Below are 20,686 nucleotides of genomic sequence, written 5' to 3' on the forward strand. Positions count from 1 at the left end.
CCCCTCACAGCAGTGGTCCCGGGCAACTCCCTGGTCACAGCTACAGAGAGAATGGCAGCTGCAAATCATTGCTTTTCCCTGATCTCAAATGCCTGAGGAGAGAACGTTCCAGCACCTCTGAAAGAGGGGAGATGCCACTGTGGGAATTGTAGAGAGTAGATGTTATGAACACAGCCATTCGGTGGCAGAGGACGGCAGAAGGAAAAGCATGCACAGCAGATGCATGAGTTAAAGGTAGGAGATTATTAGTAGGACCAGAGACCTATCAGTCAGGGATGATATCTTGCCTGGATGACAGAAAGCTTGGCCAACCCACAGCTGGCCAAAAGAAAACTGACTGGCAGGACGGGGCCTCCAAATTGTACAAGAGCAAGACTACAAAGTTCAAACACACTGGTGGTTTCACCTAGATGGCAACCTCAAAGAGGCTGGCAGAGTTTTTAGGGCTGGACTGACAGGCTCAAGCATCAACCAAGCCTTCATGCCCAGCTGACATCTCTGTCCACCGGAAAGGACAGCTGGTTAACCATGCCTCTGACCTGTGCAATGGCATAATCCGAGTTGTTGGTGGCCTGCATGCCTTCATTCCCACTGATTCCCACACCCACATGGGCTGTCTGGATCATCCCAACATCATTGGCACCGTCCCCGATGGCGAGGGTGATGGCCTTTACCCGCTTCTTGACCACGTCTACTATCTCAGACTTCTGCAGAGGAGACACTCTGTAAGAGAAGAAAGAGAAATTATGACTGTATTGATCTTTCCAGAGGAAACAGCTGTAATCTACATTTAGCTGCATTAAAAGGGCAGTCATCGGACAACTTCCAAATTCAATACATACATACGTTTTATGTTCATGTGCAAAAGAGCTTTCAGAAAACAGTAGCTTGTGGCTTTCAAGTATTTGCCAACTTCACAGATGAAACACACAACTCAAAACTAACTTAAAACACAGCCCATCTGTAATCACCCTGCTCAGTGGGAGCCCCACGTGCAAACACCCCAGGGGCACATGTGCCCTCCCGAAAGATACAGGCAGTGAAGTTGGTTACAGAGGCCTTGGGAAATGTCTTCCCAGCAAATCAGAAAACTAGCACAGACTCCATTTTTGCTTTGGTGAACATCATTCACAACCTAGGGCTGGCAAGAGAATTTTCCATAAAATCTGCTTTCACAGAAGGGAAAGTTAGTTGGCAGAGCTTGAGAAGTGCAGAAAGAGGACGCAAGGAAGAAGAAAGAAGAAAGACTTCTCCAACTCCACCCCAGAGACAGAGACAGCATTTGAAGGGCAGCCAAGGCAGAGGATTTCACAAGGGGACTCCTGGGGTTAGATGGTCTACTGAGGCTGAACTGCAGCAGCAGAGGCCAAAGGGTGGACAGAGCAGCCTCTGCCTAAGAGGGGTTGTTTCCACAAGGAATCAGGCAGGTGGGCTTTTGTTCATAAGCCCTCAAGTCCTCTGGGAAGGAAACCTAATATAAATTTATGGTGTCTAAAGCACAGCAACATTGATTATATGAAGTGTTTGTTCCCAGTATAAGATCAGACAATGAGGACCTCAGGACTGACTTATTTTACATTCTGAATTTACAAAGAAATAAAAATTAGCAAGTTAGAAAAAGTGCTTTAGAAGCCACGTTGTAAGACCTAATACCTCTTTTGTGGTTTTCAGAGGGATTTTCAATAATAGGACTTCACAGCCTCCTGGGGTAGTTGCAACCACGAAAAATTATTATTACTTTTGTTGTTGTTGATAAGCATTAAAAAGTACTAATTCTGTCCTCTGGGCCAGACTAGAACAAATATAACTTTTTTTTTCAAATATTAGGGGGGTTGAAATATAAAGATACCTATCACATCTTTCCTCCCACAGTTCAGTTTCTGCTGGCTAACTAATCTCAGGTCCTTCAACCCTTATTTAATAGGCATGCTTCAGAACTTAAAAAACAGCTCCCAAGTGTGAGCTTCTAGACAGCTGAGAGCAGAACAGAGCAGTCACCAGCTCCCTGGTAGCAGATGCTATTGACCTTAATGTAGCTTAAAATGAAATGAAAGATTTACTATTGTTATCACTGAGCTTCCTGTCAACTAAACGTAAGCAATTTCAACACAGAGGGATATAAGCTGTATCTATTCCCTCCAAGTTTGAGCAACTGCCACTTGGAGCCAACGTCTGGTCTTTGCATTCCTCTTTTTCATTGAATTTCTGATTGGCAGGATGGGAGGCACATCTCACAATTAGCATTTGCTATGCAAATGTGATTTCTCATTTTATTTTTGAACTCAATAGAAGCAGAGATCAAATATAGTACGGAGAAAATGACCTAGGATTCAAAGTGGAAGAACTGTGCATGATCTTTTCCTGTGCCCCATATGAACTATGTCATCAGGGAAAACCATTTTTATCAGTCCTTGTCTTTTCATCAATGAAATGCAGAAAAGGAGAACCATCACTTCATGAGGTGGTTGTGGTGTATTTATGTGAAACCATTCTGCTTCCTAAAAAGTGCAAAGCAAATGTTATCTCCTACCCCACCTGCACAGCCTCAGTTGTTTCGGGGGGGGGGGGGGAGGGGGCGGCGCGCAACACATCTGAGAAGTATATGCCATCTGATCCATGGTTACCAAACTGTGTGTGTAGGTAGGTGTCCTAGGGTACTATAGGGGGGAAATTATACATTTTCAGTAACATCTCTCAGGTAGTCGTACAAAATAATAGCCCTAAGTAGCCAGAGTCTCAACATTAGATCATGCTACATTGCTCTGCATGATATATCTTTGTGAAGCTGAGTTTTCATGGTTGCTATGATAAAGAGCAAATACACTGTGAAAAAAAATCAATGTACAATAGGAAATGAGGGAGGCAGTGTCTACTTTTAGTCCAAGGTTTGAGCAGTTGTACAGTGCTCAGCAGGTGTACCCTACCATATGATTGGTAAGTGATTATGATCATTTGAGAATATTATTCTTTCATTTATGTGAATTATTGTTTCAAATGTCTGCTAAGTTTTTAGGACATAAATACCCCTTGAATTGTTTGATCTTGCCTGCTTAATAGTTACTGTTCAGTTTTACTTTTGGCCTAGGGGCTTTGCAAAGGAATTATTGAGACATTGAGGTACTGTTAATCCAGAGAATCTGGGAACCTCTGCATTGACAGTTGTCTCCATGGTTACATTAATCATGCATCAAGTACAATTATTCATCTACTGAAATGGAGCTTCACCCAAACGTGCCATCACTTAAGTCTCCAACTGTTCTTCTGCATCCATGAAGATATCATAAGAAACCATAGAACAGACCCTTTAACAGCACTGGGAGGCCTGAGTCTGTGACTCCTTGAGATTTCATATGCCCCCCAAGTAATCAAGCAAGTTGGCCTCTTTATCAGCAAACCTGATAAAGTGGTCTGGAAAGAAAGGGAAGCTGGGGAGCAGCACAGCCCGCAGGCAGGAAGCTCAGCCACATGGACACTGTGCTGTGGGAGGTTCAAAGGACAGTGGTGGTGGAAGAGGGAAGGTGTTAAACAAATTCAAGGTTTTCTTTGAAGTTAAAGTTGTTGCTTTTATGTTAGGAGGTTTTGCAATAAGCCAACCAACACGAGATAAATAGCACTATATTTTCCACTTTGGAATTTGGAGCTCAAGAAAGTTGAGGCAAGTCATGATTCTGATTAATTAAAGTAAAATCTTTGAGAGTCCAACAGCAGCCTTTCCCCAAAAAGCAAAAATAAAGAAAAAACCTGACTGGGTATATAAACTAAGTCATATCCCAATGTTTTAGAAGCATGAGATTCTCATCAAGGATTTATTATGCCCTTAACTGCAATGCCTTAAGAAAACATAATTCTAGCACACACTAGGGGTTCACAACAGATGTCAAACAGCTAATTTCTACAGAACTGGATAGGCACCATTACGCTTCAGCCATACATACTATTTTAGTGTGCCAAGTTACCACGAAGCACAAACTAGCTCGTCTAAAATCTCAGTTTGTGATGTGGAATCATATGCCACACTTAATATGTATTCCCAGCATATAATATGTCCAACCCATAAAATAAGGATTCCCATCCACACCTAAGCCAAGCTGGGTCCTAGGACACTTCTATACCATATTTTGGTGAAATTACATATAGAAATATAAATTTGAAGATCTTCAATAGCTAGAGAGGTATTCTACCCACTTTTCTTTTGGCTGACACATTAGATTCTAAAAGGGGGAGAGATCAACCAAAGGACTTATATGCACGCATATAAGCCTAATCAATGGACATAGACAACAGGGGGGTGGGGGCATGAATGGGAGGTAGGGGTAATGGAAGAATAAGGACACATATGTAATTCCTTAATCAATAAAGAAATTTTAAAAGTAAGTTTTCCTTTTGAGACTTTCAAACAAAAATTCAGTATTCTGGAGTACCTCATTTATGGGATGTGTATTCCTGAAATTTTAAAAGTCATTTTCTAAAGGTATTTCAAACATAACACTGAAAGATAACCATTGGCAACTGCCTTTATAAGATTAATTAGCATGCATTAATTTATCTGATCTACAAAAGCCCTGGTCTCAGAGTGAGTTTTTAAATTCTGATCTTGCAATATCATTTGAACAAATTTAAGTCCTTTCTCTTCTCAGAGCTCAGCTGCCCCATTTGTCAAAGAGGAGCTGGGGCCTCCAATATTGATAGATGTAAACTGAGCTCACCTGAGCCAGGGGAATTAAAGGAACTCCACTCAGGGCACTTCAACCACAGCCACAACTCTTACTAACTAACCAGATTCACCACATACTTTCATTAATTGGACTTCAAAATGTCTTTATTCCAAAAAGACAGTCCTCATGAATAAAAAAGATCACTGAGTCTCAAATTCTAAGTGTGCATCAGAACCTTCTAGAGAGCTCATAAAACTAGATTCTGATTCAGGAAGGCCAAGTGAGTCCAGAGGATGTACATTTTAACAAGTTCTGAATGATGTCATGTTGCTTGTCATGGACCACTGAAGTAGCCAGCAATGGCCTGAACAAGAAGGCAAGTTCTCTCTTGTTGAAATGTTTTAATTGGCTAAGCTTACATTCCTATAATACAGGGTACTTGCAAAATTTTCACAGAGTGACATTTACAATTAATTAGCAGAAACACTGAATTTTGTCCCCTCTTTCAAGCTTTGCATATGTAGGTTCTTTGCTTTTAAACCCAAACTAGCAAGTACAAATTTAGGTTGGTATTTCATTTAAGACAGTCTTCCAATCTGAGTATCTCACATAAGAGAGTGAGAGGGGAAAATACTAAGCAGAATAAGATATACAAGAGTCCATATGTGTGTGTTTTTAATGATGCAGAAACCAACATACATGATTTCATTTGTCAAAGTATCGATCTTCCTGTTAACTGAAAGATAGTATCCTTATGAAAGAGATTTCCTTTGATTAAAAAAACATTGATATAACATATTATACCTTATTTCTTATAGCAGTCAGTGATCCACAATGTCTGACAATTGCCAAACCTTAAAAAAATCTCATATAGCGTTTGTAGATATATAAAAACCTAACATATGTATCTAAAACCTAAAAACAATTAAACCATCCTATGTACCTGTCTAATGAGTGTGCCACTGGCCGACCGACACCTATGTGTTCTTTCTTTTGATGTGTTGAGTGCTCTGGCACAGGGCCAATGGTCCAGACCTTCTGGACAGTTACCCCCTCTGGAACATCCTACACCTGTGCTCTGATCCAAAATATGTGACTCTCTCAAATTTCATCTCTTGTCTCAGTTTTTGGTACATCTCACTGGAGCCCCAAGCTCCAAAAGCAGGTAATTTTGACAGCTTGAGGTAGTCCATGGTCATAGACGTGAGACCAAGCGGAGGGGTGGCAGGAGGAAGGAGGGTGAGTCTAGTGAACCCAACAAGGTAGCTTACATATAGGCACAAAGAAGGATACTTAGACTCAATCACTCAACAGTTCTAAAGCAGACTTAGGTGCTCCCTCATTACAAAAACTTCCACACAGAGAGGAGCTATATTATACACGAGGAAGCCACCAACATGGTGCCTCAGAAAGATGCAAAACTACAGAAGCTGTTCAGGTTTTATTTCAAGAGCTACAGGGCCTGACCAGGAGGCAGCCTCACAAAGGTTGGGGTTGAGTAGAACACATTCAAAAACGCAGAATGAAAGCTTGCAGAGAAAGTATAACCCATGAGATGATGATCATGAGAGTGAAGCCCCATATACCTGGCCGTCACATGAACATGCACACATGTTCAGGGATGAGCGTTTCTAGCTTTGGCACTGAAGGGTTCTATCTACCCCAGCAATTCCTCTAAAGATTAAGCTATTATGCAGACCCTCCTATTCCCCCACTTCTCTCAATCCTTAAAAATTTCAAAACTGCACTTGATTGGTTTCCTACAAAGTTGATATTCTCTCCCTAATATCATCCACGATCCTCATAAAAGAGCAGACAGGATGACAGACCACAAGGGGACAACATGGACTACCTACATCTCAGGAATTAATCCAAAAATTATTTAATAGATTTATTTATTTCTATAAAGTCTATTTATGCAGTGTGATTGATTATATCCCTTATGTGGACTGTTTGTCTCTCTAACCTTCACTTTCCATTTGGTTCCTATCTATCCATTTCTTTACCCAACTCTAAATGCTAATCCAGTGGACAGTCAATCAATAGTGACTAACTACCAAAATCATAAACCTAAGACTAAATTACATCTCTAAGCATAGCTATAAATAATAGGAAAAAATACAGTTTCACTTAAACAAAAATACATGAACTTCCATATAAACAACAGACCTAGAAATGTGCTATTAGTGTGTAATTGTGAAAGACTACTTCTACTCATAAATGGAGAGAAGGAAGGCAATACAAAAATGACTGAACACCTCTATGAGATCTAAATGTATCATCCGTAGAAAGTAGTTCAGCCCAGCTGGCATGGCTCAGTGGTTGAGGCACATGCCTGGGGTTGCAGTCTTGATCCCCAGTGTGAAGCATGTAGGAAGCAGCCAATCAATGATTCTTCCTCATCATTGGTGTTTCTATCTCTCTCTACTTCTTCCTTCCACTCTGAATTCAATAAAAATATTTTTAAAAGTAGTTAAAAACACCCCACTTTTCTGTGATTTAGGGATGGACACTGCAAATTTTCTTGATCAAATATTCCAGTGGTTTTGACTCTGCTACTAATATGCTTTAAAATGTTATAGGCTTTATTACAGGCTTTTTGTGAGAGAGCTTAGTGGTGCAGAGCTGGCAACAATCTTTGGCTTTACATAGGGCTTTCCTGGAAAAGGCTAACCTATATGCCTGGTCTTTTCATTTCCCCTGGCTCTTCTGATCATAATGCTTTGACTATTATAAGCCAAAAGCTAGCTCTTGCGTATCATTTTGCATAAGCACTTTGAGGGCTTAACCGATACCAGCTTACCAAGTCTTTATAAATCGTCTCAGGGATATCTGGTGATGCAAATTATCCAACCAAGTCTTTATATTTAAGTACCTCACCACGTATTTGCTCTTTGCACAATGATTTAAGTGTAAAATCACATCTTTCACAAACTCAAATATCTTGGTACCTTTGTACTATTAATGACTATTCAACACAGTGCTTAGTAGAACAAGCATTTAACTTGCTGATTAAATAAAATGATGAACCTATATCTCATTTTCAGTGATAAAAATTTGCAAGGAATAACCATGAACCCTCATGTGACCCTATGAAATACAGGTCAATATGTCACAAGATTTCTTGAGCAACTAACCTAAGAGCTCAGATGAACCGATGCATTATTTATTATGGTAAGATGAAACATACATGCTTTGATAACATTCCCTGTATTTTACCTGTATCAACCATAAGGTTGTCTCCCTATGATTACACTGAGGTTGGATGCATGCTACTGACACAAAGTGATAATGCTTGACTGTTCCAGGTGAGTCAAGAAGCAGGCAGCTGCACTATCATCTTGCTTTATATCTTGATGGTGCAATTCTATGATCACTTTATAAATTTAGCATATATATACATGTTAAATTTATATATATATATATATATATATATATATATACATATATATATGTTTTATATGTATATATAATTCAAACTGCAGAAATCCATGGAATCCTATTAGTATGAAAATTATTTTTTAACATGGTATAGGTATTCATTTTTCAAAAATATTAAGGTTAAATGTTTCCACATTCCAGATACACTCTTTCTGTATGAATGAATTTTCAAAAACAGGAGCTGAGCTCTCCTTTACACTCTACCAAAAAGGAGGTGGAGAGAGAGAGAGAAAGGAGGAGAGAGGAGGGAGGAGGAAGAAGAGAGGAGGGAGGAAGGAGGAAGGAGGAGAAAGAGGGAGAGGAGAAAAGCACAGGCTGTAATCAGGAGAGAACATGAGAGCTTTTAAAAATACTACTTATAGAAATGTGCTGCTTTAATAATTTCTTACAATTACTATTAATGATTTTCTTGTTGTTTAAAAGGTTCATTTAACCCATTCGATATTTAGTCATAATATAAATCTTAGTGTCTCACACACACACACAGAGCAAAACATCGGATCTTGATTTTCCTTTTAGTATTGATCTTGAAAAATAATCTTGCTAGTGTCTTAATAAGTATTCTTACTTTCACCTTTTGCACTACCCAGAGCTTAAATATAAATAATTCTAAGACAGATATTCTTAAAATCTGAAGTTACTCTTATATGGCCTCTAAATCTTGATTTCAAACTCTAAAAATTTCCTCAACAATCAAGAATTTTAAAGGAAAGGAGCCCTAACAACTAATTTGGGGCAAGGCATATTTATCACCGTCTAATCTGATGACTGCCTTCACCGTCCTACAGTTACTCTCTTTTATCCAACCACCGTGCAGTTGTGAGTCAAGAGGGAACCTGATATTCTTTATTAACCGAACAAAAACCTTATAACTGGATCCTGTGCTGTGGCCGTAAATGCTGCCTGTGCAGCTGAGGCTTTGAGAGTCGCTCTCAGAAAAAGGGAGGAGGACACCCTGTCTACTCAAGATCGATTTACTCCACAGCCCAGAAAGGGCCCACTTTGAAATCAGTATACCCTGCTTGGGTGTTCAGAATTTATGGATCCCCACTTGTGTACATGACAATTTCATCACATGTCCAGGAAACAGCAATCAAAGAGGCACTAAGACAGGAATATAGCTTCTGAAAACTTAACATCTTCACTAAATGATGTAGGATATATTAAGATCTAGGCAATCACATTTAGTGTAAAAAAATAATAGGTTGTATGTTGTGAATTACATAGTTTTATATTCACTGAAATCCACTGGTTAGAGTCTGTTTCTTTCTGTACGAGGCTGAAAAGAATGGAGCAGTCTATGAAGGCTGGGATTTAAATAAAAGATATTAGATCCTTCTGTCCCCAGGCTGAAACAGGGATTAGAATAACACATTTAAATACCTTAATGTTTTTAGCACAAAAAGCATTAATTTGATACTCTGTTTCCTTGAAATGCTTTATTAAGGTCACCAAGTCCCTCTCAGGAGTGTCTGCCTTCCTTGAAGTTAACGTACATTTATTGTTCTCCACTGCAAATTTCACTAGTATTTCAAAACAGCTGCCTGGCCTCTGCTGCGGGGAAGGTGGGAATAGGAAACAGAACCAAGAGGAAAGCTGAGAAGTGTTTGAGTTTTGACATTTCAGAGCAAGCTTATGGCTCCTTCAGGACCAGGCATCATGAGCTCATGCACCACTGAAAATTGATGACGACCAAGATGCTTAATAGAATGATTTTAATTAGACCTGCCCTTTATCTGTCACCTGTGCCTAGAACAAAGACCATCTGGCTACAATCCAATAAATAAGCCAACTGTAACTACTTGTCCTCTGAAAAAAATGGGCAGTCAGTGCACCTCCACCTTCGACCCAGTCCTGACCCTAGCAACTAAGAGCCCTATGAGCCCCAGGAACAGCAGTGGCCAGCACCATGTGCACTCAAACCTGAGGAGTTAGTTCACATATTAATGCAGCTCCTTTTTTTTTTAATTTGAGAGTGGAATTTGTTGGGAGGGAATGGAGGTAAATTAGACAAAGCTATTTCTTCCAAATAGCATATACCCCTTCTCAAACCTAGAGCCTGTATTTAATAAGCCATAAGTCTTTATCTCAATGGCAGGAAATGATAATGCTCTTTTAATTACATGTATGTAAAATTGTTTAAACAAAGAGGTGCATTTATATAAACCCACAGAATGCGCAACTCTGAGAGTGAGCCCTTACGTAAACTATGGGCTCTGGGTGATAATGATGTGTCAATGTAGGTTCACTGATGGCAGCCACTGAACCCTCTAGTGAAGGATGTTGATAATGGGGGAAGCTCTGAATGTGTGTGGATGGACAGAGTTGGGAGTGTAAGGGGGTGTACCTTCCCCTCAGTTTTGCTGTGAACCTAAAACTGTTATAAAAATTAGTCCATTTTGGGAAAAAAAGAAGCAGCAGCATTCTACCATTCTCAAAATACTAGTAAAACATGAAAATGACACCTAATGATTTTATATGTCTGCTGAAGTCCTGGAGAGTGGCAGAGAACGCTAGGCAGACATGAGGCAAAAGGGGCAGGAGGTCCTGGAGGTGGTGGGATGAGTATGGGCATAGTGATCAACCACATGAGCATCTGCGTAAAGACACCACATGAGCCCCAAGACATTGTACACCCGAAGATCAAATAAACTATAACAGCCAGTTATAATGGTAATCAACCTACTGCAAAGTTGAATTTGTAACTTGCAGTAAGACCATCATAATGGCACTTCTTTGCATAAAGACTGGTCTGAAATGTAGTTAGCTATGTACTCTGTCTCCATAACTAGACTGTGAGCTATCTGGTGTTAGGGGTTTGTTTTACTCATCTTTAAATCCCATAGCACCAAACATAATAGGTAACAAACGTTTGCTGAATTGCTTGTTTTTTTTTTCTTAAATATATTTTATTGATTTTTTACAGAGAGGAAGGGAGAAGGATAGAGAGTTAGAAAAATCGATGGGAGAGAAACATCGATCAGCTGCCTCCTGCACACCTCCCACTGGGGATGTGCCCACAACCAAGGTACATGCCCTTGACTGGAATCGAACATGGGACCCTTCAGTCCACAGGCCAACGCTCTATCCACTGAACCAAGCCGGTTAGGGCTGACTTACTTGTTTTTTAATGATGAATTACACAACTTTTAATGTTAAACATAACTCTCTTTCTCCTTCTTAATTATAATTATTTCCATTTCAGGTTCAAGAATACACTTACACACTATATGAATAATGATCATCTTGCAATTTGATCAAAAAAAGTGAGAGAGTAAGAGTTTTTATTCATTACAATGCCTGTTCAGAGAAGCCCTCTTCTGAACAGGCATTGTAATGAACCTTTGAGTTCACCTGGTAGCTGTACTTTTCAGAGTAATTAATACATGGACAGACATGTGTATCAGGCTACCTATTCTAAGTATCAATGACCTAAAATCAAGTTTGCCTTTTATGGGGTTTGATAGGCGGGGTCGATGCTGCTAACACCTGCCATGTTTACCTTGGCCTGCAGCTGCAGGGAACCAGTGCATGAGACCATGCAGCCCTCAGGACAGAGAGCCTAACAGAGCCTGGAAAGGAGATCAAGACCAGAGCTAGCTAGATGCACAACCTCTTGCATGAGGGCTAGTACAAGAGGGCAGTTAGAATGAAGAAAGTTCCAGCCAAGAAACTTGAGAAATAGAGGGAAGGTGCTCAGGAGTACATACAGTAGGGACTCCTAGCTTTATGCAGAGATTTTTACTTCTCATCCCGTAAAGATCTTGAAATACAATGGGGAAGGCAAGAAATGCCTATGCAGTCAGTACCTTGTAATTGTATCTAGCCCATGGCTGAAAATGGGAGTCATCAACCAAATTGAGGGTCACCTAAGGGAATGCGACAGGGGAGGGTAAAGCACTGTCGTAGGTAGCAAAGTTTCAGTGGGTATCCTCTCTTTCACTCACAAACACGTGCATACGTGAGCATACATAATAGCTCATTAAATTGAACTGGTATACACTAAAGATAGAATCTAAAGAGAAAATACCTTTGGTGTTATGTATTTTTTCAAGCCATGCAACAAAAATGACCTATCATCCACTTAGATCACAGTGACCCAGTTTCCAAGGCAAAGTGACAAGCGGATGTCAAACCTTCATTTTGGCTCCAAGGTGACAATAACTGACGTGTGGAAAGAGCCTTCATAATCCTGTGGGCTGCTAAGAAAATTCCATTCTTTCTCCAACATACCCCCCCATCCTTTTGAAAGGTCATTCACTACCCTCTAGGATTTTTAGTGTGCCTGCTGTGAAAGCTGTGAACAAGGGAAAAAATAATGCAGGTGATGACCATGTGTGAACATGAATAAGGAGGAATGGTGAGGAAAGGAGAGGAACCAAAGATATGGTATAAATGGGATCCTTACTTCTATTTATCCAGATATACTACCTCCCTGGTTCTGTTATTTCTCCTCTGTGACCAACAATGAGAATCCCAGTGTTCTTTAAGCCTAAGCGCTACAGTGCTTTAAAAAAAATAGAACACTTCACAAATTTGCATGTCATCCTTGAGCAGGTGCTATGCTAATCTTCTTAGCATTGCTCCAGTTTTAGTATATGTGCTGCCCAAGTGAGCATTAAAACCTATATTTTAAAGTCAAAGGCAAGAAGGTGAGACTATAATAATAATAATAATATAGGAACAGCAGCAAGTGCTGATTTAGTACATGCTATTTTTTCATTGGTAACTGGGTTAAGTGCCTCCCATGCACTGGCTTATTTATTATTTATTTATTTTTAAATTGATTTTTGAGAGAGAGAGAGAGATTTCACTTATTTGTGCATTCATTGGTTGATTCTTATATCTGCCCAGATAGGGGTTTGAACCCACAACCTTGGCATATCGGGACAATGCTCTAACCAGCTGAGATACTCAGCCAGGGCTGCATTGGCTAATTTAATCCTCACTGCAACTCTGAGAAATAGGTATTATTCTGACAACTTTATGGATGAAAAAAACTAAGCCTAGAATCCTAACAAGTGGCAAGACAGAACCTAAACACAGCTGTGTCAGTCCAGGATCTGCATGCTCAACCACCTGCTACACTTTGCTATTGTGGAAACAACCATTTGGATGCTCTGTGGAGCAGTGAGGCCAGGCTGGGCTGGGGGACAGCACACAGGCTACAGATCTTCTATTCCCAATACTGCAGGAACACAAGGTCACCTTATCTCCCAGTTCTCAGATTTCTGCTTGGAACTTGGGGATATCACCACTGCCATCTGCCTCACAAGATAGCTATGAAGACCAAATACATTATAAAGGTGGACAATCATTTTAAGAGGCAGAAAAGAAAAAAACATATTTTAGTTTCTGCCTGACTCTTGGGTTAAGGGCCAAGCACCATTCCTCACTTCTCCATGGAAGACACTATCCAGGCTCTGAGCTGAAAATATTCTTCCCCCCTAAGGTGCTGGCTCTTAGGATCTTTAGGATGAAGATGGGATGAGAACCAGCAGAAAAAAAAATTTTGGCTGATATGTCCCTGTTTGCATTTATCATCCCTTCTGTACTGAATTGTTTCCATGAATAATTTTATATAGACTTTCTTTATAGTCAAACCCATTAATATAATATATTTAACACTAATATTCATACACACTGAATATGAATATATGTAAATCAGATTGCAAGTTCTTGCAGGGTAAAGATTATGTCTATGTCTTCAGTTTTTAATTGCTCATACACCTGATAAAGTGCTTGGCATACAGGGCTATTGCTAAGTTTACCTATGTGAATCAATGTGCAGAAATAATGGGAGCAGTTCTGGTATACTAGAGGGAAATGGCATGCATGGAGATTTAGAGCAGAGAGCAAATGAAGAACAAAGAAAGAACTTTGTCACTGTCAGTACGCCGTTCTCAGTGGCTTTGTCCTTGGGTGAAGTCGGGAGCTAACATGAGGAAGGCCTGCCTCTGACATTGGAACTGTAATAATATCAGAGATCTTCTCCCGTGCTTAGAACTATACAATTAGCCCAATGTGTCCTCATACCCTAAAACAATGTCCACCATTCACTGGAATAAATTACAAACACATGAAAAAATCAACCATTACAAGTATGATCTTCACCTCAAGCAACATCAAACCTGGAGGGCTGATGTTTTTTTTCATTCCTCTACTGCAAATGGGCTTTCCTCTTACTCTCATCTCCAAAGTAAAACAGAAAAGCCAATATGGGTTTCATTCTTTTTAAAGCAATTGGAGAGAAACTGATATAAAGAAATTTTCAGAGTCTTCCTAACTATGTAAATGACACCAGAAAAGCCAAAAATGGCACTATTCACTGCAAGAGTTAACCACTTTCAGTGAGCCTCAAATCCTAATGAAATCAAAAATTATTCTTATACCACAGATAATCTATTGCTATAGCAAAAAAAAAATCTAAAAAATACTTCATCTCTGAAATGATGGGGAAAAATTATGAAGAGAAACAAAATTAAAATTGAATTGTTCTTTATATTTGATCTGAACCATTTTAAGAGCTACGACCTCTCTGCCTCCTTCCTGACATCAGGCAATTCTCCAGGACGTTCTTCCTTGCACAGGGTTTTATCTGAGTACAAATCTCTAGGTAGAGCTCTTCTAAAATTGAATGCATTAACTTTTAGTCAAAGGAAAAGATTTTCCAACATTAGTGAAAAGACAGTTTTGATTGGTTTCCGAGAAGTTAGCGGCAGCCCATTAAGTCATATTAGTAAAAACTCAAAAAAAAAAAAAATCACTTAGGTTTTTTTTCCCATTCGAAATGTCTAAAAGTTGAAGTTTTTGTGAGAAGCAAACAGAAGGCCATTGCTTCCTGGGAAGATAATGGCTGATGGGTCTAGGGCAGTCAGCACGGTAATGAGCTCCTTCTGTTTGACTTGCCCACTGACATTCCTGAGCTGCAGAAGCAGCCGCCAGGGCCAGTGAATTTAATAAGGCACTGATACTCCTTGTCAGTTTTTATTGCATATTTTGGGACTCTTTATCCACACATTACTGAGTTTAGGTCATTAGTAGAACAAAGAAAAATATATTAAGCAATCCAACTCTGCAGATTGCAGCAAACTAGCCAACCAATATAAATGTGTGGGGTAATTAAGTGAGATGTGGAGCCATGGCCTAATGCCTCCAAGGTGCTGCAGCGATAAGACGGGGCTATCAATCGTGAGGGAGTCAAGTGGTATCTACAGCTCTTGGGATAAGTCACACAGACATGGTGGTAAGTGAAAGGGGACCAATTTCTTTTTGAGTCCTAGAGTGAATGAAGGAGAAAAAAAATATACACCATTATTGGCTTAATGCACTTTAATGGCAATTAAGAAATAGCCATTTTCTATTTCTTCCAGATGCTATATTAACTAAGGAAGTAGATTTCTCCTTAACTCTAGGGGTGAATTTTGATCATGTGCGTGGCGTTTCTCTTTTGTGTGCACACCCACTCACCAAGCCCCAGGGAGAAGGAGAGATGCTTCATTCCAGAGCACTACCTCACAGCCTTCTTGGGCTGCCAGTTCTCATGACCACAGGTCTGTAAGAGAGAACTGGGAGATGACATCACAGACATGGAGAGGCCATCCCTCTCTGCAGAGGGTCATTGTCCCTCTGTGTTCCCCCATGAAGGCCAGCACCACAGCTATTGTTTCACATAACCCGTCAGCGCTCACCTCCATACATGGTTGGCACTCAGATAATACTTGTGGACTGACCTACCGCACTAGAATGATAGTCTCCAAACTTATGGCTACACATGCTCCAGTCTGTAAAGAAGGCAGAGCGCTGTATTCATTACAGGGAAGGGAAGTGAATAACCACACAACCCAGAGCGTCTGGCCAACATTCATGTGAATCAGCACTGAGCTGGACGCTGAATAAGTAGAAATGGTTTTATAAATGTGTGGGGGTCGAGCCTGAGGGACAGCTGTGGGACCACACACCATGAGTGCTATCACTCGGTTTGTGGGCTCCCAGTGTGCATCAGCCAGGTCTGCTTGAGGTTCCACATCCCAGATTTACCTGCTCTTTTGGCTCATGCAACATTCTTGTTCATGCTGTGGCCAGTCGGGCTGGTATTTCTCTGAATAGTGGTGCCACAAGTTCGTTACTTCACCCAGCCTGGTCTGTCCCTCTCATAAGGCCCAGCGTGGTAAGGAGTACCATGGGAGAGTTCCAAGACCCCACACTGACCCAGATCCCATCCCTGCTCCAGATCCCCACTCTCCAATAAGAGAGATACACATGGTGTATACACCCCTGCAGCCAAAGACTCAGTGGAGGGTGGTTAGTTCCGAAAGAATGGGCAGAGATAGTGGGCCAAACAGACAAAAGAACAGCTCAGGTGAAGGGAACAGTTTGAACAGATATGGCAAAGACTAAATGGACTAAAATTACATAATGTCAGTGTGTGTGTAAACAAGCACCCTGATATACTACCAATGGATATATAACTACACTTAACTTCTGAACAGTCAACTTCACTCCATGAATCTGGCCTAAAAAAGTAAATGGATAAGCAAACAGGGTCACAGGCATCACACCATTGCGAATGCTATAGCTCTAAAGTGTGCCTACCTGGAATATGGTCATATGTTCACCATGCTGTTGAATAAGGAAAGCAAGTTGTAAGTCTGCATGCAGTAAGTACACACACACACACACACACACACACACACACACACACACACACAGAGATAAAGCTTGGGGAGAAGCATTTTAGAAAGTGGTTATCTCTGCATAGAATGGATTTAGGTGTATTATTCCTTCACTTTGTTCTCTCTGTTTCACATCATTAATCTGTATAACTTTTGTAATGATAAAGCAACTAAGTTCTTAAAAACAAAAGCTGATTAAATATCCAAGGCCTTTTGCTCAATTCCATACTCCTCTTTAAAGACCTATGATCACCTCTATTGTAGACTGAAGCCATTTGAATCATACTACACTACATGATGTATTTATTATCATACAGACATGTCTGAATTTTCCAAATGTAAAGCATATAAAAAGTCCTCGAAAACAAGATGCTGACATTTCTTTGCACTGGGCCTCTATGCTTCTCATTATGGTCATAATTTTTATCACTCCTATTTTTTAAGCCTCACTGGAGGACATGTTTTAATGGATTCTTAGAGAGAAAGAGAAGAGTGAGAGTGAAACCTGATCAGTTGCCTCCTGCTGGGGATTAAACCCGAAATCTGGGTATGTGCCCTGACCAGGAATCAAACTCATGACCGTGTGGTGTATACAATGACACTCTAAACAACTGAGTCACATTGGCCAGGGCTGGGCATCATTTCTCAGACCCACTAAGCATCTCTGGATGAGGCTGAATTTAAAATAAGTCAAGTGTTTGGGAGGTTCACTTAGCTACCTTTAAACAACCACAGAGAAAGTTGTAGGAGAATCAGGAAACCCACCCAATAAATCACATTTACTAGTACACAATAAGCTAGTTTTCACCAGAAAAAGGTGGCATTTGCACCTTGAAAACAGCAGTGTGACTGCCAGTTAAGCTACAATGTTTGGTAGGTTAGGTGTATTAATACATTTTTGACTTCACAATATTTTCAAATTATGATGGTTTATATGGGTGTAACCCCATCATAAGTTAAGGAGCATCAGTACACTGTGTTGCAGTAAAAAAAACTCACTTCAATTTTAAACCCTAAACAAATGGAACCGAAAATTCTCAGGCTTTAAAATGGAAAGGTTGCTACAATGTGACTTAACTGATCTATCAATGTAATCCCAAAAAGATTTCTATCTGCCCCCTAAGCAACTCTTTCAAAATAGAAATTTTACATATACAAATAGAAGCTCTTTACATGGAAATAATTACTTTTAATCCTATCTAATAAAAGAGTAATATGCAAATTGACCATCACTCCAACACACAAGAAGGCTGCCCCCATGTGGACACAAGATGGCCACCACAAGATGGCCAGCAGGGGAGGGCAGTTGGGAGGGACCAGGCCTGGAAGGGAGGGCAGTTGGGGGCGATCAAGCCTGCAGGGGAGGGCAGTTAGGGGTGACCAGGCCGGCAGAGGTGGGAAGTTGGGGGGGACCAGGCCTGCAGGGGAGGGCAGTTAGGGGTGACCAGGCCTGTAGGGGAGGACAGTTAGGGGTGACCAGGCCTGCAGGGGAGGGCAGTTAAGGGAAAACAGGCTGGCAGGGGAGCAGTTAGGCATCAGGCTGGCAGGGGAGTGGTTAGGGGGTGATCAGGCTGGCAGGCAGAAGTGGTTAGGGGCACTCAGGAAGGCAGGCAGGCGAGCAGTTGGGAGCCAGCAGTCCTGGATTATGAGAGGGATGTCCGACTGGATTGTGAGAGGGATGTCCTACCGGGACCAGGCCTAAACAGGCAGACAGACATCCCTCGAGGGGTCCCAGATTGGAGAGGGTGCAGGCTGGGCTGAGGGACACCCTCCCCCCTCCCCGTGCACGAATTTCGTGCACTGGGCCTCTAGTGTAAACATAAATGTCAATTATTAGAAACTAAAGAGACAATATTATAGCTATCTTAAGTAATTAATTTTTCTCAATAGTGACCAGAACATCTTATTTTAATTTCCTTTTCACTTTTAAAGAAAATCTCTACAAACACAATGGGTTTGCTGCCTTCCACTCCTTTGTCTCACTGCAGCTTTGCTCTGTTCACAGGCCAATATATAAAAGAGCCTGTTTTATTTACCCACATTTCTGCTGCCCGGCTTTTTTTCCGCTGACAAAATATCCTCCTCCAATCCCCAGCTCCCTGTCTCCCTCAGCTACCTTCTATTCCATTTTGAAGACCTGATGTCACGTCATCCTTAGAAGGGTCTCCTCTGATGCTTCTGCCCACCTCAGGTGTTCCTTCCATGCCACTAGCCTAATTCCCACCATCCCCTAGTAAACCTCACTCAGAATACTCACCCCATCACCCCAAAATAACCAGTTATGTGCCTGTCTTCTTCATGGGACTAATTTCTGGAAGGCAAAGACTATTCTCTTTTGTATCCTCAGTGCTTAGTACAATGTTTGGCACAAATAGTGTCAATGATAATAGAATTGTCAACTTTTATCTAAAGCAGTGGTTCTCAACCTTTCTAATGCCACGACCCTTTAATACAGTTCCTCATGTTGTGGTGACCCCCAACCATAAAATTATTTTAGTTGCTACTTCATAACTGTAATTTTACTACTGTTAATGAATCATAATGTAAATATCTGTGTTTTCCGATTGTCTTAGGCAATCCTGCTAGCGGTTCTCAACCTGTGGGTCGCGACATTAGATTCTAATGGAAGAAAAACCATCAAACCGAAGGACCCACAATTTCATGTTAATAAAAACTGATTTTATAACTTATATCTCATTTTGTGTTATAATTTCATTGTCCTCTAATGACGCTGGTTGCTAAACATATTTTAGTTTTCAAACTTTATAAAAATGTTGGCATAGGCCTGAACTGGGTTGCCTTATTTTGCTCTCCATGTTCTGTTATTGAAATGCCTACGGTATGTATATGCAGTGATGATGGTGGGGGTGGTTTTTCACAAATATTAAAAAACATTAAAATTAAAAGAGGAGAAAAAGCATTTGAAAAGGCTATAACCCAAACCAGAGTAACTGCTAATACAAACAGGCCCCTTTCAAATGTAAGCAGCCACAAGTAATGGCTCCCCTCAAAGCAGCCGCAGTGATACTGTTTACTCTCCATTCGGGGCTTAAAAGCGTTCTAGTTGATGAACAGACCCTGAAGCAGAAACATCTAAACTCATGCTAATGCCCAGCAGAGCAGTAACTTCTTTTGATTAATTTACCAGCACTGAAAGCACAGAGAGAGATCAAACCAAGTTCTGTCCTGAACAATTAAACAAGCAGGCGGTGCCCCTGGGATGGTGTATGTCAGGATGAAAGCAGGATGAGGTCGAGTGAAAAAGCAACAAATATCTCACATTGATTAATGCTTATAGGGTTTTCCCCGCTTAAATGTCATAACATTTTATTCAATGGTCAAACCAAAAAGTTCATATAACATTTAAAACAAAAAAAAAGTTCCAATAGCTTAAGAAAATTCAGATGTGTAGTGAGGAGAAAAATCAGGTCAGTTCTAAAGAACCTTCAAAACAATTTGGCAGAAGTCTGACCAGTTTATTGAAAGATCTTCAACATGAAACCTCATGAGGAAAATCTTACCACCTCCTTCCATCAAAAAATAACTTGTGTACTATGAGTGAAATCTTCTTCATTGAAATTATTTAGCCCATTCATAATGTTCATTACCATCTATATATACCACTTTGAAAACATAGAGCTAAAACAATGTGTCTCTACTTAATTTTTTTTAAAATATATTTTATTGATATTTTACAGAGAGGAAGGGAGAGGGATAGAGAGCCAGAAACATCGATGAGAGAAAAACATCGATCAGCTGCCTCCTGCACACCTCCCACTGGGGATGTGCCCGCAACCAAGGTACGTGCCCTTGACCGGAATCGAACATGGGACCTTCCAGTCCGCAGGCCGACGCTCTATCCACTGAGCCAAACCGGTTTCGGCTCTACTTAATTTTTTAAAAGCTAGAATTTAA

At 40.5% G+C, this 20,686-nt stretch overlaps 1 protein-coding gene across 3 annotated transcripts in view; it reads right to left on the minus strand.

Annotated features, from left to right (window-relative positions):
- ATP8A2 (ATPase phospholipid transporting 8A2) overlaps positions 1–20,686 on the minus strand; it is a 700,434-nt gene that overhangs the window by 263,026 nt on the left and 416,722 nt on the right. For all 3 annotated transcript variants that reach the window (XM_080660784.1, XM_080660782.1, XM_080660783.1), the window contains one exon: positions 540–723. In XM_080660784.1, the coding sequence (XP_080516910.1) occupies positions 540–723 (184 nt within the window). The remainder of the gene's footprint in view (positions 1–539; positions 724–20,686) is intronic.

Source organism: Plecotus auritus (assembly GCF_963455305.1).
Source record: "Plecotus auritus genome assembly, chromosome: 3".
Lineage (NCBI taxonomy): Eukaryota > Metazoa > Chordata > Mammalia > Chiroptera > Vespertilionidae > Plecotus > Plecotus auritus.